Consider the following 17,741-nt stretch of genomic DNA (forward strand, 5'->3'; position numbering starts at 1 on the left):
TGTTGATTAATGATGGATATCTAATCCCCCACCCAACAAAAAAATATGCACATAGTCACTAACAGAAATTATTATGTCCAGTTCATCAGCAAACATGCATTAAAGAACTGAATTAATCTACCTCTTTGCCACCATCACTGTGAATGTGACAGGGGCGGTGTGTGTGTGTGTGTGTGTGTGTGTGTGTGTGTGGTGTGTGTGTGTGAAGAGCATAAAAGGCTAACAAATCTGCATTAAGTGATCTTAAATAGATACACTACAGCAAACACCATATGGGCTGTTTCTGATTCACTAATCAAATTCAAAAATTGATTTTCAGCAATATGCAGCGTCTTTAAACTAGATTTTACCAAATCTGTTTGGCTGTGAATTTCTATGCTTGATTTGCTATAGAGCCAACACCTACATTTGATTAGTTTGTTAACAATGGATTTGATTCCTTCTGTATTTCAGTCCATTAAAATTCTATCAGCCAATAAAAACACATGTGGTCATGAATCAGGCTCTTTGGTCACAAAATGTTCAGCTTAATAGCAAACAATCGTATGGGGTTGGATCCAGATTGATGCTGGATCAACTACACTGATAGAAATGGGCTTCCTTCTTCCCAAGGCATCCCCTCCAAGCCTCTGAAAATGTGACAAAGAGGCTGAATGGTGTGGGCTGTGGGGGGAGGGGGAATCCCCAAAAATCAAGCAGAGGGACCCAGTGGAGACTGGTGGCTTCACTTTCAGTTCCCATTTTAGGGATAGGGTTCAGCACTTTGGATAGCACCTTTAAAATACTGACCGGTTCTGACTGAAACCCAAAGCAGATTCTCTCTCTCTCTCTCTCTCTCTCTCTCTCTCTCTCTCTCTCTCTCTCTCTCTCTCACACACACACACACACACACACACACTGAAATAGGAACCACCAGCCTACACTGGACCACCGCCCACACGCACAGCCTTTCTTTTTGCAGAAGGTCGCTTCCTCCTGGAAGTAAATCCTGGATCCAACCTGTGGTTAAATGTGTTAATTTCACAGATGTCATTATGGGCCTGTTCAGACGACACTTCAGGCTCTGTGGTTAGCGAACCTGTGGTTCTCTGGGGTTAGCACTAACCACAAGCTGTGCTGTCGCACACAACACTTTAAGCCACGGTTAGAGCCGCTACCCCTGCTGCAGACACTCTGACTGTGGTTAGTGAGGGAGCAGGGGTTAGCAAAACTCATCACACAAGACACCTTAAACCCTGCTGCTTAACCAAAAGCCTTAACCAGCAGGCTTTAAGGTGTCTTCTGAATAGGCCCTTAATCAAATGAGAGAATTAACAAACAAACAAAAAGAATCATCCATATCCTTGTACGCTGGCAATCCAAGGACCAATTCAAACAGTAACCATTTTCCTAGGCACATATCACTTCTGGGGAGGAAGAGAAGTGCACCCATGACAAATAGACACCAAATTGTCATGTCTGGATCACTCTTCAGTTTCCTAAAACAAGCTGAAATGAATATGAATATTTGTTTGTTTGTTTATTACATTTCTAAACCATCCAACAGCCAAACTTCTCAGTTTGGGTTATGGTTTTGAACCCTGCTCAAGGCAGCCTTCAACATTATTGCAGCCTTATCATTTGAGGGAGGGGTGTTGGGCAGTGGAATAGAGGGAGCGTGTTTCCCTATTCTTTTACTTCTGAGCTGCCAGACAATAGACTTCATACAATTTGTTTCTGGACCATGAGTGTCTCCTAGTGGCGACATGAATAGCCTGTAGATACAGGGGTTGGATCCAGCTTGAATCTGGATCCAGTGTGGTGGCACAAGTGGATTTTCCTGCTTCCTCCTTCCCATGACAGCCCCTCTAGCACCTGAAAATGTTACACGGAGAGTCAGGAGGCTGTGATGAATGGGGTGAGTGTGCTATGGGGAGCTCCAAGTCAGGTTCATTTCAGATAGAAATTGCCTTTGGGGAGAAGCAAAGCTGGGTCAGGACCACAGCTTCAGGATTCCCTTTCCCTGCATAGCTGGGTACAGGGCCCATTAAAGCCACTGGGGGGGACGGGACACATGGCCCTCTGTATGTTTTTGGACCCAGACTCCCAGCAGCCCTCGCCAGCAAAGCCAACGGTGAGGCATGATGGGAGTCACAGCCCAACAATAGCTGGAGGGCATCATCATGTCACTGCTGCCCCTGCATAGAAGGAAAAATGCCCTGTCCTACAGTTTTGATGACAGAGAGTCCCTCTGCAGTGCAGTCCACAAGGATACTTTTTCTCTCTTCTCAGAACAGGGTGAGGGGTAGTAGCTGAGCTGACTGTGGAGAGAAGCTTCTGTTGCAGTTCACACTGGGAGGGGAGAGGAAGGGGTGGCTGCTTCTCCGTGCTGGTTAAGCCAATATGCCGGACCATCAGCCCTTGCCCAAGTGACAATACGGTGAAGTGCATAATGGCATTTTTAACTTTTATATGGCATTGTGAACTTTTAAAGTTTTAAATTTGTTCTGATTTGTTGTATTTCATGGTTTTAATTGGGAACTGCTCAGAGTTCCTCAGCTATTGGGCAGTGTAAAAATAAATAGAGTTTTTGGGACCAAGAGCTACACTGGGCAACTGGAAAACCACTGGAGCTGGACCGTGCCCCTGGATTGCCAGTTGCTTATCCCTAAATTACTGCATTACACTTGAAGGCTTCTCCCAGAAGGAGCTGGAGAACCTAGTGGGGATGAGTTAGTGCCCATTTGAGCCTCTGTCCCATTGCCAAACCCACCTGTCCAGAGGTGCATTTGCTAAAGCAAGTGCACTGAATGTTCAAGGGGAGAATAGATAGGCAAGCAAATTCATGACATCGGAGCCACTGGTCGCCACTGGACAAAGGGTTGGAATCCCCCAAAGACAAAGTTTCAGGGACCTGGCCCATGACACCCTCTTTTGCCTCTGGCCCTGCTGTCTTTTTCCTTCGGCCCTGTCCACTACCAGAGTGTCGGCCCCCGGGAGCTTCTTCAAAATGAAATTTGGCCTGTGGGATGGAAGAGGTTCTGCACCCAAGCTGAACACGTTTTTTCCATGCAAAAAATGCACCAAATGTTCCTCATTGAGTAGCTCCAGATGTCTTTCCCCAAGCACCACTCCTGTCACAAAGACATCACATTTTCCCAGCGCTCCCAGGACTCAAACTGAACCAATACTTCCTTGCTGACAAAATGGGATTATTTTTCTAGCTAGCTAGTGCCTCCATGGCTGATTTGATCACTCTTTGGCATGCGGTCATGGAATTGTCATGGGTGGCAAATGTCTCCCCTTGAGATTTTTTCTTTTTTAAAAAAAAAGAAAGAAAAGCTCCAAATCGTAATACCGCTATTCTCCTTCACCAAGGAGACTGCAATAAGACACACATACCCTTCCAGGAATACCTTCTTTGGTTTTTTGAAATAAAATAAATATCGGCACTCAATTAGAAGACACCCACCCACCCACCGAGTTCAGAAGAATGTATGGGGAATTCTTTTTCCTTGAGAACGGAGTTGAGCATCCCAGATAGAGAATGTGGAGAATGGAGATGCAATTGGCAAAGAGATGCAGAGGCAAAAAGCAAAGTTACCCCTTGGCCTTTTTAATGTAAAATGTGGCTTCATCGTCAGCCTGCACACACCACTATCTGCTGCTAAGTGAGTGCGCCACACTGGGCAAATATGGATTCTTGTATTCCTAGTGGCGACGGTGCTCAGCGCTGCCTCCCATTTGTAGGCTAATTGCTTGACAGTCCATCTGCTGAGGGCTCATTTAACCGCTGGCGTGAAAAACAACAGCTTGTGGAGACAAGGCAAGCAGCCATGGGCGGGGGGAGAGGGAGGGGGCGGAGAGGGAATGGCGGGAGTGGGGGTGGAGATTGTGTCAGGCCTTGGACAGCTAGGGAAGACTGGGGAGGGATGTGAGCCTCCTGTGGGTGAGATCCCAACCCCGGCTGCCAGATTGATCATTGCTGTCACTTGGGTCAGGCAAGAGGGAGCCACGCAGAGCTGTTTTCAGACAGGGTCACCTTCCCCCTGGGCCCAGCTAAACTATTCTCTGTAGGAAGCTTCTCTCCACTGGCCATCTTGGGGAGGAGCTCAGCTCGGCTCATCAATCCTCCCCCCCACCTCGCACACACACACACCCTCAGCCCCAACAGGAAATAAGGATCAGAGACAAAGTGGCTTGAAAGCTCTGACTAGCTAAAGTCTTCAGGATTTCTAGGTGGGGTTTGATCCAGCTTTCTCGTTACTCTCATGGAATGGGTACTGCTGGTGGGATGGGACTTTTGCCTGGAGACTCCAGTCAGCCTCCAAAGCTCCTCCAGAGGGTTGGAGGAGCTTCCTGAGGAGATTTGGGGGGAGGACACATGGGGGAGTACAGAGGGGAGGGGAGGATGCAGAAGTCCCATCCCACCAGCAGTATCTGCTTCATAGGCACAATGAGGACGTTGGATCCAATCCCAGGAGATTAACGTATAAGACCGACCAGCTTCATTGTTGGACTAGAATCTTTCAGCTCCTTCAAAGCTGTTGGCTTTTCTTGTTGCAGGATCTGAAAGAGAGCAAGGAGTGGGGACAAATGACCAGGTTATCTCATGATCTGCAATCCCCATATGCAAAACCTAATCGAGAGACTCCTTTTCCAGGCTACAGTAATACCAGTATGTCATGATGACCCAGAGGTTTGATCTCCTATGATCAGGTGAAGGAGGAAGGCCTGATGTGGGAATTTCCCTTCAGAACAGACACCAGAATCTCCCACTCTGCCACAAACTTCTGTGTGGAAGGAACCCCAAGGGCCACCACCTCCACAGCCTGAGGAGGCCACTCTACCATTTCTTGGCAGAACCAACCATCCCCCAGCTTTACCACAGCCGATGCTTGAGGAACACAGTGCAACTCCTTTCGCCGGTAGCTTTTCCCAGGTGCATCACATTGGACAGCCAGGCTCTTTAAACCCTTCATTGACTGAGGGTGCTTCCAAATGGACCACTCCTAGCCCTACCAATCAAATGACATGGTGCAATCGGGTCTGTCTTTTCCTCCTTCATGAGTAGCAGCTGGCCATTGGGCCAAAGTGGTTTGGCTGCTTCAGGCCGAGGCAGCCCAATCTGGTCCTGAACCAAACCAGCCTGCTTCGACTTGGTTTCTGGCTTCTGGACCAAGGCAAAGCACATAGCAAACTACTGTGAACGAGCAATCACGAGTGCATAATAAAAGCCTCATGTTGAAAGGCTGTTAGTTTCATCAATTTATTATTATTTTAATTGTGATAATTTAAATAGGAGTACAATACATCTGGCCTTAATGGGGAAGACTATGACCAGGACCAGATCTACACTAAGCAGGATATGACATTTTGAAAATGGTTTGAAACCCGTATATGGAGTGTGTCCTGGGCCCCAACAATTGTCACTACTGCTATAAACCATTTTAAAGCAGTAGTATAGATCCTCCTGTGTCCACTCATTCAGCTGTTTCCAGGTGCTGCTGGTGGACAACGTCAAGGCTCTGAACTCCCTTCTTTCAGATGGTTCTTTTTCTTTAAACTGGACTTGGACTTGTCAGCCTTTCAAACAGAGCATGCCTTCAGATAGAGGACTCTCCTCTACAAAGTAGGACACATTGCTACACTACTCCAAACCTCCACAAGCCAGATACCATGGATAAGAGCTAGCCCCATTCTGCTTCAACTCTTTTTTTTATTCCAGGTGCAAGCCTGCCCTATAAGCTCAGCAGCATGAAGGCATCCAGGAAGCCACACACCTTGACATGTCAGACCGGAACAATGCACCACCCAACAGGGACACCAGCTCTTAATGTAATTGCCATGTTTAAATAGCACAGAGCCATTGGTCATAGCCAGGCCCTGGAAAAGTCTCTCCATAGGGAAGAACCCAGGAGGACTGCTTTCCCACCCCCACTTCATAGGCTGCCTTCTTCATTACACGTCTCTTAGATTCGTCCTTCACTGACCCTGTGCTTATCTTTGTGTATGTTTCCATTCATGTGTGCTTCCTCCTGCAGGCTTCATTTCTTAAAAAATAAATTAAAAAAAACTTTTTTCTAAATGATAATGTTGAATGTGCACAGTTGCCCCTATGAACTCAGACCGACGCCTTCCCCCATCCTAATATATTTGCTTGAAGATCAGAACCACTCTGGAAGCATGCTCACTCCATTTAGTCTAGATGCATCTTGCCTCTTCAGGTTCAAGATCTCAGGTAAGGGTACTGCAAATCTGAAGTGTTGATTTCCCAGACCCTTCCCAATTCCCTGAGTGCTGCTGCTGCTTCTTCTTCTTCTTCTTCTTCTTCTTCTTCTTCTTCTTCTTCTTCTTCTTCTTCTTCTTCTTCTTCTTCTTCAAAAAATCCTACTTCTATGTGAATAAAGTGACAAATGTTTTACATGATGCATTGAATGCCTAATAACACTAGCTACATTCCAAAGAGTGGTATATAGATGCCATTCACAAATGGACTTATATTTGGTCTGCCTTTACTGATGTTTATGCATAATTCGTTCCTTTTTTCTTTTCTTTTTTTTAGAATGTAGTAATATTTGAAACTGACACTTTCAAAATATGTAGTTAGTTAGGGTGATCATATTTGGGAAAGCAAAAAAGAGGACACCTAGTGTGTGTGTGTGGGGGGGGGGGGGGAAGCAGCTTTCTGAGTCCTGCAGAAAGTACGTTATTCCCCCGCCACCTTAAAGAACCCGACTGGAGTGGAGGAGGGGAAAGGATTTCATTCTGCACCACCACCATCCACTCCAATTGGGGCCTTTTCTATAATGTCCACGAATGACCCACTTTCCCCTTTAAGACCTCAATTGGAGCTCGGGGTGGGGGAATGATGTGCCTCAAGAAAGCATGTCATTCCCTCCTGCCATGCTAATGGCAGCCTTAAAGAGGAAGGTGTATCGTTCCAGGACATTATTGAAAATTATAGAAAATCCCCCCTGACACCATGGAAAGAACAAAAACCAGGACAAGTCCGGGGAAATCCTGACAGTTGGTCACCCTAAGTTACTCTTGCATCTTTTTGGTCTCTTCTGTTTTGTTGCAACTTATAATAAAAAAGATTTAAAATGATTTTATTTATGGCAATTTTAAAAATAAAAAGGTGAACATTGGGGAACAGATCAGTAAAACTGACAGCCGATTTGCTAGTATGCAAATATCTATTGTTTTAGTTGTTACGGCTGCAATGCTATAACTGCTTACCTAACAGTCATCCCCATTGAACTCAAAGAAAGTGCGTAGCTTGGGAGTACTCCTAGACCCATCCTTGTCACTGGAGGCCCAAGTGGACGCCGTGACCCAGAGTACTTGGGGTCAGCTTCAGCTGATCTGCCAGCTATGGCCGTTCCTGGACAGGGACAACCTAGACACAGTAGTCCATGCACTGGTAACTTCCCAGTTAGACTACTGCAATGCACTCTACATGGGGCTGCCCTTGAAGATGACTTGGAAGTTGCAGCTGGTAAAAAGTGCAGCAGCTAGACTGCTCACCGGAACATCTTATAAAGATCATATAACACAGGTCTTAAAAGAATTGCATTGGCTGCCTATACACTTCCAGTCAGAATTCAAGGTGTTGGCAATGACATTCAAAGCCCTAAATGGCTTGGGATCTCAGTACTTGAGGGAACGCCTCTCCCTCTATACCCCTGCCATGAGATTTGAGATCTGTTGGAGGAGCCATTCTCTGCATCCTACCAACGCAAGACATACATTATGGTGGGGTGTGGGAGAGGGCTTTCTCTGTTGTAGCACCCCACTTGTGGAATACCCTCCCCTTGGAGGCCCGACTGGCACTGACACTGTCTTCATTTCAGTGGCAAGTTCAAACATGGGTTTTTATCAAAGCCTTCAAGAGCTAAATTCTCCATGGCTACACATAGTTTCAATCGTTTTTAATTATTTTATTGCATTTTTTTAAAAAAATTATATTGGTTTAAATTTATTAACAATTTAATATATATTTCAGCTGTGTAATTATTTTGTGTTTATATGGTTCTGATTTTATCTGTATGCCACCTTGAGATCCCAATGGTAATAGACAAATGTGTAAATAAATAAATAAGTTACTCCTGAGTAGACATGCATAGCATGGCACTATAGGCCAGAGGGAAGATTGCACTTATCTCATGGCCAAGGGAGGCAGTTCTTTCTTTGCTGGTGTTTTTCCAGCCCTCACACCCTGAATGGCTGCATCTTGTTTGCTTTGATATAGTGAGTGTAAAACTACCATATCAGCCTATCTGATCACTGCTGAGCATCTAGGAATATTTACATAAGACAGTCCTTGGCAAGAAGCAGTGGACTGTGTGAGCAGCAGGAACGGGTGGCGTGATTAGAAACCAGACCCCGAGTAAGCCAGTTACAGTGTCACTGTGAGTCCTGCGACATGGGGTTCTCAAAATAACTGCTTTAGAGATGGATATACCCACACATTCATGGCATAGTTTATCAATGTAGTGGGGGTAACGTCATGCATCATGTGCATCTGATTTCCCCGACTGGTGCGCTTTCTGCAAAATGCACTTTTATATTGTGCTTACGAAGTGAGAGTAGACACATTACTCTGCTACGCCAAGATGTTCTCTGTGTGAGATAAACGGAGTCACAATTCACCACAATTGTAGACACACATCTGTGATTCCAACAAGCTTAAGTGTATGTCACTGCAGCATTTGGAACCAGTGTGAGAAAGGGCCTAAGTTGTGGTACAAATGTTGGACTGACACATTCATATCCCATCCCGGAAAAACAAAAGCACACACATTGAACCATTCCGTTCTATGCGTTACAGCCAGTGAGGTTTCCTTCAGGGTGCTTTCCTTAACATTTTGTAAACAGGTACAAGAACGACAATCGGCCTTCTTAATCCACTAACTGCGGAAGGCCTTTGTGCATTGGTCAGTGCTTTTCAGGGCTCTCCTCCAATTCAAGAAGTCTTAGGGCCAAAGCGGAGATGATGTTAATTGTGTCTTTACATTTGACATATATGCCTGTTTGTTTTATCTGGTTTATCCAAGAAGCAGCTTCTGGGGTGTCTGCCTGCTAGCTATCATGGTTGTAGCAAGCAAGGGAGGGGAGTTTAACCCTTTCCACCCCTGCTTTAGTCCTAATGAAAATTACTCCTTTGAAGCTGTGCCAGGAAGTTGAAAACATTCCTCCCAATCCAAACCGCAGCATCAAAGATGTTTGTTGACTGCCTAATTGGGCCCTTTGTTAAGTGAGACTATCTTATTAGTAATACCATCGGGTGGCAGCATCCCACTCCTGACTACATGTTGCGGGGGGGGGCATAAGGACATAGGCATGTTGCAGGACATCTTTTGGTTTCTCATCACCAAATTATGGTTTCAGACAGAAAAATTGCAATGCCTCCAGACCATTTATTGGCCGCAGGTTCTGCACCTCCTGCCAACCATATAGCCATGCCAAAAGCGGAGCTGTCAGACTGCTCATCAGCAAGGGTTGGAGGCTGTAGCTCCCTGGTGCTTCCATTAGCAGGACTGTCTCTTCCCAAAGTTGGGCAGAGAGAGTAATTTGGAAGAGAGTGGTTGCACCCTGAGCCATGTATCTATCTGTGCTGAGACAACCTAGTGACACACTCTCCACTGATTCTGGGTCTGTCTACCTCAAGCACACACCTGCTGCTGCTCCTCCCTCCTTCCTAGTCTCCAGCAGCTCACTCAGCCTGTGACATACACTCAGCCTGCTGCCTCTGCTATTTCTCACTCACCCCTGGCTATCAACAACAGGGCTTGCAGATTCGGTGCACCGTGGGGGAGGACATGCACTGTTTAGCCATCCTCTGATCAGGGGAAGATCATCAAGGACGATATCAAGAGAATACAGAAGAGCAATTTTTGCAGCGGAGGCATCAAGGTAAGATTCCACCAGCCAGGATCCATCAGGTGGGAGATTGTGAATCATCTGTCCGCCTTGGCAGTGTGAACTGGGCTGTGTGATGTGATCTACAAAGAAGGCGGGAAGGCATGTACCCGGGCATAGATTTCAGGCAGGACATTACCTTGCTCAGCTCCATGAAACTCAAGTGAGATGGAGTGGGGGTTCCAACTTATTAGGGAGGGGTAAAATAAGTAACTAGAATACATTATAAAGGTGGTTGTGCCTACAGAACCTCTCTCTAGAGTTTCCTGCCTGGTACTCATGATGATCCCATTGGTCTCTCTGCCTCTCTATCCAGATGGAGAGGTAGATAAACATATAGTGCTGGAAGGGAAACCAAGTCAAACCCCCTGTCACTCCCAGAAAGCCACTGCTACTGCATTCTTGATAGGTGGCCATTAAGCCTCAAATTGTTTCATTGATTTAGAAAGAACAATAGAGTTGGAAGGGAACCCAAAGATCATCTACCTTCTACCAAAGCAGGAAATCTGCCACTACAGCATCCCTGAAAGGTGGCCATTCAGCCTCTGATAAATAGCTAGATGTCATGCCTTCTCTTCCAGCCATGTTTACCACCTTCTTAGCTCCTATTTCATGGGTGTTTGCTAAGTGGGTCCCTCATTTAAATCTGCATCTATGATCTCCTGTCACTACCCCTGACCTGAATAGGAACTTTTGCAGTGGTTTCTCTCCTTGGACACACTGCTGAGTGCCTAGCAAGCTATTTGGAAGGCCTCAGCAATTCACTGGTGGTGGCTTCCCTATCCTGGATTGGAGCAGGAGTGTTGCCACAGTTCTGTCAGCTTTACATGTCTAGATGTCCTTCATTACTTTTGTATTTGTGTGCGTAGTGGGAATTTGCTGGTGTGCATTTCTCATAGTGGGTAACCAGCTGAGTATATTGATAGAAGAGGGAGCAGAGGTTGGGACTTACCTGGGGGTGTGGGGAGAGAATAGACATCTGCCACAAACTTCTCCATCCGTAGTTTCATCTCAGACAGGATACTTTGCTGGTGATGCAGGAGTGCCTCCGTTTTACCTGCTCACAGAGTTTCCATCTGTGAAAGGGGCTTCTGCATGTCTACTCAGAAGTAAGCAGGGCTGAATCACTCAGCAGCATTTTCAAAGAGCATCCCAAATATCAAGCCTATGCATGTCTACTCACAAACAAGCAGGTCTCCAAAACACACACCTCCATTCTATGCTTACAGCTCTCCGGAAGGAAAATGTACCTCTCAAAATCTTTACAAGGGTTCGATTCTTTGCAAGTCATTTAAAGGTTAATTGCCTTTAAGTACTCTCTTATCTCTGATCAGTGATGGAAATAACAGCAAAAGAAGCTTTCAAGCAGGATGGAGAACACCCAGCCACATCCTCATCCTTGATCTAGGCTGGGAAATGCAAAATACACTATGGTGGGGTGGGGTTGCTAAAATATAATAATCAGTTGCTTGAAGCTGCTTCTCAAGTTACCATATCGGTCCCTCCTCTTGTCCCACTATTTTTGTCCCCATATTTACTGAAGGGGGGGGGGAAATCAATGCAAGTGGTGGGGTTAGTAGGAGAAGTGATATTCTAAGCAGTGATTCAATGGTATTCTTAATCCCATGCTCTTTATCCCCACCCCACCCTTGTAGCTGGAAGGTACTGAAAGATGAACGTGACTGACCTGGCCTGGGCAAACAATGCCAAAGACCCAGATGGGGAGGAAAGATCACCTTGCATCATTGGCACTGGCGCCATCATCTACTATTGCATCCTCTTGTGTGTCGGTCTGCCAGGTAAGACAATGCTGAGAAGAAAGCAATCTCCATAGGTAGGGTGACCATATGACCGGATTTGTCTGGATTTTTGATGGAAAATCCGGGAGGGGGAATCCGGATTTTTTTCAAAGAGCAGCTCTAATGGGAATTAACAAAAATTCTTATAACTCTGTCATTTTTTAAGATAAAGACAAGAAACTTGGCACAATGGTAGCTCTTAGGAAGGGCTTTAGTCATACCAAATTTGAAACAGATCTGTTCATCCATTGATTTTTTTAGGAATTTTTTTAAAAATGAGGTTTTAAAATTATTATTTTTTAAACTGTCATTTTTAAAGATAAAGAGCTGAAAGTTGGCACCATGATAGCTTTTAGGTAGAGGTTTAGCCATACCAAATTTGAAACAGATCTGGGGCCAGTAGCAAACCCGGTTAACAACAACAGCAGCTTGCAATGAGTGAAGATAGTCAGAAAAGATATTTGAGGGAAGGGGAGAATGTAACACACAGAGTACAGCAAAAGCTTCAAAGTACAGCAAAACCTACAAAAGTAGGAGTGAGTGAAGTTAATTTCAGATACATTGAATCTCTCACTTGTTCTTTATTTCAGTGATTTTAACATTAAGATGTTATGTAGAACAGATTTGTCTTAAATGTGTGCTGTAAAATTAGACATGTGACCAAGGCTATGTTTGGGTGGACACGCCCCCTTGGGGACGACCATGTTGTCCTCCTTTTTTGGTTTCCAAAATATGGTCACCCTATCCATAGGTGTGTCAAAGAGAAGCCACAGTGGTACCCAGAACATGGAAGAGGGCAAACAGCAGCAGTAGAAGCTCACAACTGAGGATTTTTCCTTTCTTTCTTCCTTCCTTTCTTTAAATTTCTGCCTAAGCCACCTTTCAGGACAAGCCCTCCCAAGGCGGTGTACAGCAAAACAATACAATAAACACACACCATGCAATGACTAAAAAATAAGATAAAACAAATTAAAAACTAGCAACAGAGTCACACAAAGGCCTGACGGAATGGAAAAAGACTTAGGGGTGGAGGAACTGCCCTATGTAGAAAGGTTACAATGACAGTAGTTATCTTAGAAAAATGGGAAGTACAGGGGGTGTACAAAATCACAGCACATATCTTCACACAGCACATATCTTAGTGCCAAAAATATAGCAGTGTGGGCACCAGGCAAGCTTCCCTTGGGAGAGCGTTCCAGAGCTGGGGAGCCAAGAGTTGGAAGGTCCCTTAAAGGTTGTCTTGTCCAACCCTCTGCTCCATGTGGGATCTACATTGCTGGATGCAATTGTAGCATCCCTGACAGATGGCTGCCTATCTTTTGCTTCATCGAAGGAGAGCCCGCCAATGTTTCCCACAGTGCTAATGGATACATTTTACTATCTGAAAATTCCAGCACACTGTAATGTATGTAAAAATGAGTGTCATCACATGGGGGGAAATCATGTTTCCTTACTGTCTCTTCCTCACCCCCGCTTTTGTCCTTCATTACTTCTTCTTTCTTCCTGGAGAGGAAAGAGGAAGTAAACAAAGACTGTGTCGCCCATTCAGGGGCCGTTTTTTATCACACAGCTTTTCCTGCACACAGCAGGAGATCATGGCACATTCTGTTTTTTAAAAATGTCAGATTAAAAGGGGTCTGTTTTGCGACGGAAAATCGAGCAGGAGGACCATGGGAGGCGGATGTCATTGTCTAAAGGATGCGTGCACATCCGTAAGTGAGCCATAGCAAGCGCGTGATAAAACATTTGTCTGATGACGCCCTTGCTCTTAGGAAACAAACTGTTTTTAAACAGTGACTGGCCTAGGCAGGGAAAGATTATTAGGAAGGAGAGCGAAGCCTGTATAATGTAATCTGGAGTGTTAAATCCAGATCTGAGCACTAGAGGGAGCCATGATCCCATGTAGATGTGGAGAACCCAGGCACACCTCTGGCTGGGCAGTTTGGCAGGTGTGCAGCTCTATGATTCTGCACCGAGGGAAATTAGGCCAGTTGTGTGTGAAAGGTGTGAAAGTGAATCAGACTGGGGAGGGGAGAAGGTGCAGAGCCAGCCAGGCCTATTTGAAGGTTCCCAAATCAGGCAACCTCGAATAATGCTTGCTTCCAGGTTATAAATAAGAAGATTTTGTCTCTTAAAAGGATAAAATCTCCACTATCTCATTTGATTGTTTGCTCCTTTACACAGCAACCATTCTTAAAAGCAAAACGACTGAATCTAACCCCATTTTTTTTGCAGCACTTTTGTCTAAGGACCTGGGTTCAAGTAGCTCCATGCTGTACCAAGCAGGATGATTTCTTTATTTCTGATACTTTATTTATTGGTTATGTTTTTAATCTGTCCAATAACAAATGTTCTCTGGGCGGATTACAAATAATTAAAAGAATGAAATATAATGCAAAGAGTTAAAAGAATATGAACAGTGAGAAGAATAAAATGTAATTTAAAAAAAACAATCAGTCACACAGGAATAGATAAATACAGCAATGTAAAACACAGTCATAATATCCAAAAATCTCAATTTCTAGAGCATTGGGTAAATCCCTTAAATGCCTGGGAAGCTTACATTTAAATCCCACCCTTCCTCTGAGGAGCTTAGGGTGGCATAGATGGTTATTTTACTCTAACCCCCCCCCCCCCGCCGCCCCCGCCGCCCTTTTATCCTTACAACACTGCAATTGTGCAGTAATTAATTTTAGACCCAGGACCTAATGGTCTTATGTCTCCCTCTGCCTCCGTTTTAGATAGCCATATGTAATTACTTCAGCTGTGGAACACACTCCTAAAATTTCTTTTCTCCGCACACACCCCGCTGCCATTCCATGCCTTGCATCTGTTTCTACATCCGTGATATGGTAGAGCAAACAAAACCGAAACTGCTATTTGCTACAAGTAAGAAAATAGAGAGACTCTGAACATGTGCAGTTTTACATTTTAAAGCCACTTGAGTCAAAGCACCATCATGACTGCGGGGGTGGGGTGGGAGTGGAATAGAGTTTGTTTATTCTACTTCATTGTAGTAAAAAAAAGTAAAAATAATAAAATGAGCATCTGTAACCATATACAACTCCAGCCAGCCAGCCCTGACTATAAGACTTTTTTTTAAAAAAAAAATCCCCATACGCCATTTTAAGATGCCCACACCAGTCCAGGTGTGGATGCTAAATCTATTTGCTGCTGCCCTGATCAGCTGTCACTCTCTGCGTGGTCATGGGGGGGAGGGGCTGGTCCTGGATGTTGACTCCAAGATCCAGCCCTAGTTATCTTTTTTAAGCATGTGAAGGTGAGAACTAAAGTCAGCTTTTGCTTGACCAGATGAATTGAGTTTCTGTGTCTTACTTTTGGTGTTTCTGCTATCAGAGCCATACCCCATTGATGCTCACTGTCTGATTGCTATGCTTCTCTCTCTTTCTTGTTCCAGTTAACATTTTGACAGCCATTGCACTATCCCGCCTGGCTATCCGCACCCAAAAATCTTCCTACTGGTACCTCCTGGCCCTCACTGCTTCCGATATCCTGACTCAGGTCTTCGTCGTCTTTGCAGGCTTCATCGTGCAGGCGGCTATCTTGGCCCGTGAGGTCCCTGGTGCCTTTGCCCACACTGTCAACGTGTTGCAGTTCACAGCCAATCATGCCTCCATCTGGGTGACCGTCCTGTTGACTGTGGATCGTTATGTGGCCTTCTGCCACCCCTTGCAGTACAGGACTGTTTCCTACCCAGAGCGCACCCGGAAGATCATTGGTGCTGTGTTTGCCGTGTCATTGGCCACTGGAATCCCCTTCTATTGGTGGCTCGATGTTTGGCATGACGTCTACCCACCCACCACCATGGACCAGATCTTGAAGTGGCTTCACTGCTCCCTCATCTACTTTATTCCCTGTAGCATCTTCTTGGTGACCAATTCTGTGATCATCTGCAAACTCAAGCGCTCAGGTGGGCCCAACCGGCGCCTCAGCAAATCCACTGCAATTCTGCTGGCCATCACCACTGTCTTCATTTTCCTCTGGGCTCCGCGGACATTCATCATGATCTACCACCTTTACGTGACCTCAGTCAATCAGGACTGGCGAGTGCACCTGGCCCTCGACATTGCCAACATGGTCGCCATGCTCAACACCTCCCTCAACTTCTTCCTTTACTGCTTTGTCTGCAAGACCTTCCGGCGCACCATCCGGGAGGTGCTAGCGTCTTACAGGCTCCAATGCACCCAGGCACCGAGGAAGAATGGCCCCTCAGATCCAGCCCTGAAACCCCTGGCAGTCTTGGATGGGACTAGGGAGATCACCTTGCTTCTGCAACCAGCTCCAACTTTGCTGAACAGTCGCACACATCCTAAAAGGTCCCTGGCTCTATGGAACAGATAGGCTTGGTGGAGTAGCATGGATTTGGACTGGGGGCATTAAGCAACAGCACTGAAGCATCTGCTGGGCATGCATGCATGTGCATGCACATCTATCTATGTGTGCTTGCATGTATGTATAGGTGTGTGTCTACATATGAGGGGTGTGTGTGTGCATACAAAACAGATTTGGATAAACACAGGCAGCTGTTTACAAAATGGAAGCTGTCCACAGTGTGCATATATCCACACATTCCGCCAATCAGGTGCATAGAGCATTAGCCCCTGCCACTTCTGACCACACAAGGAGCCAACAGTCGACTGTTCCCACAACAGAAATCAAAGGAAAGAAGCAGCCACATAACAGTCCCTTTGCCATGTGGCTGCAGGCTCCTGATCACTGGTTCTTCACATGCTCAGGGGCAGCACAAGGGAACCTTTTCAACTACCACCATGATAGTTTGGTGTAGTACAGGGATGCACAACCTTTTTTTAAGCCCCGAGAGCCATATCTGGTGCAGATGGGAGGCTGCCTTTGGTGTGTGGTAAAAGAGCAAAACTTCAGGCTTCCACAACTCCTGTTCCAAATAAACATTCAGTTTGTGATCAAATATCTCTGAGTATCTGTTTCTTCAATAATAAAGACTTTGTAGGCAAAAATTAGGGATAGAATGGGATGTTGGATATAAGTGCTTGTGTGTGTGTGCGTGTGCACCATGTTACTGAAGGTGAAGGCAGAACATTGGGAGGTTTTGAAGAAGTTGGACACTGAGAGAAACAGAGAGACTTGTAATGCCAGTGTTATGAAATGTTTGAAAGTTGAGGTGTGGTACAAATACGCTTGTGATATGCTTTAGGGCACCTTTTCACAATCAGATGTGTTAGATTACAACTCCCATCATCCCTGGCCAGCAGGGCTGGGCAAAGCTGGTAGTAAACCCAGTCCAGATGGGAAATGTAGGCCCCATTTCAAACTGCTCATTAAGTATTTTTTAATCAGTTCTAAATACATATGAACTAGAATGATTTATAAAAAAGGTAATGGCAAGCACTTTTATTCAAGATGTATATAAGAAGTAACTTCTTCACATTCAGAAATGCTTTACGTAGGGTGACCATATGAAAAGAAGGACAAGGGTCCTAGATCTTTAACAGTTGTATTGAAAAGGGAATTTCTGCAGGTCATTGTATATATGGAGAACCTAGTGAAATTTCCTCTTCATCACAACAGTTAAAGCTTCAGGTGCCCTGCCCTCTTTTAAATCTGGTCACTCTAGTATAGCTCCTGCAGCTTTAACTGTGGTGATGAAGAGGAAATTTCACCAGGTTCTCCATATATCCAAATGACACCTGCTGAAATTCCCTTTTCTGTGCAACTGTTAAAGATACAGGAGCCCTGTCCTCCTTTTCATGTGGTCACCCTACTTCACGTGCTTTTCTTTGGGCAAATTCATCATCAACAATAGAAAAATCAAGCAACTTTGCCCAGGGGGACTCGGAGTAGGCCCCTTCAAAATCGTAGGTCCATGGCAACTGGCCCCACTTCTGCCGCCCCTCCCCCTCTGGCCAGCCCTGCTGGCCAGCACTCCAACCAATCTGGAGGGGACACATTTGGAAAAATGCTGCTTTAGGGGCATTTCCTTCAGCACTTTATTCACACTAGCCCTGGTACAGCACCCATAGCATCCTATCTTGCCCCCAT

General features: G+C 45.4%; 1 protein-coding gene across 1 annotated transcript; it reads left to right on the forward strand.

The window, feature by feature from the left end:
• Positions 1-11,575: 11,575 nt before the first annotated feature.
• On the forward strand, positions 11,576-16,064 carry GPR142 (G protein-coupled receptor 142). The gene is made up of 2 exons (XM_063121484.1): positions 11,576-11,702; positions 15,121-16,064. Exons 1-2 carry the CDS (start codon positions 11,576-11,578, stop codon positions 16,062-16,064), a joined length of 1,071 nt encoding a protein of 356 aa, XP_062977554.1.
• Positions 16,065-17,741: the final 1,677 nt, after the last annotated feature.

The sequence above is a fragment of the Elgaria multicarinata genome, chromosome 3 (genome assembly GCF_023053635.1).
Source record: "Elgaria multicarinata webbii isolate HBS135686 ecotype San Diego chromosome 3, rElgMul1.1.pri, whole genome shotgun sequence".
In the NCBI taxonomy this organism is placed as follows: Eukaryota; Metazoa; Chordata; class Lepidosauria; order Squamata; family Anguidae; genus Elgaria; species Elgaria multicarinata.

Excerpts from the sequence above, each read along its gene's own strand:
- GPR142 (XM_063121484.1), top strand. The coding sequence starts at position 11,576 with ATGAACGTGACTGACCTGGCCTGGGCAAACAATGCCAAAGACCCAGAT. Across the intron at positions 11,703-15,120 it reads CTTGTGTGTCGGTCTGCCAG|TTAACATTTTGACAGCCATT; the intron begins GTAAGACAATGC and ends TTCTTGTTCCAG.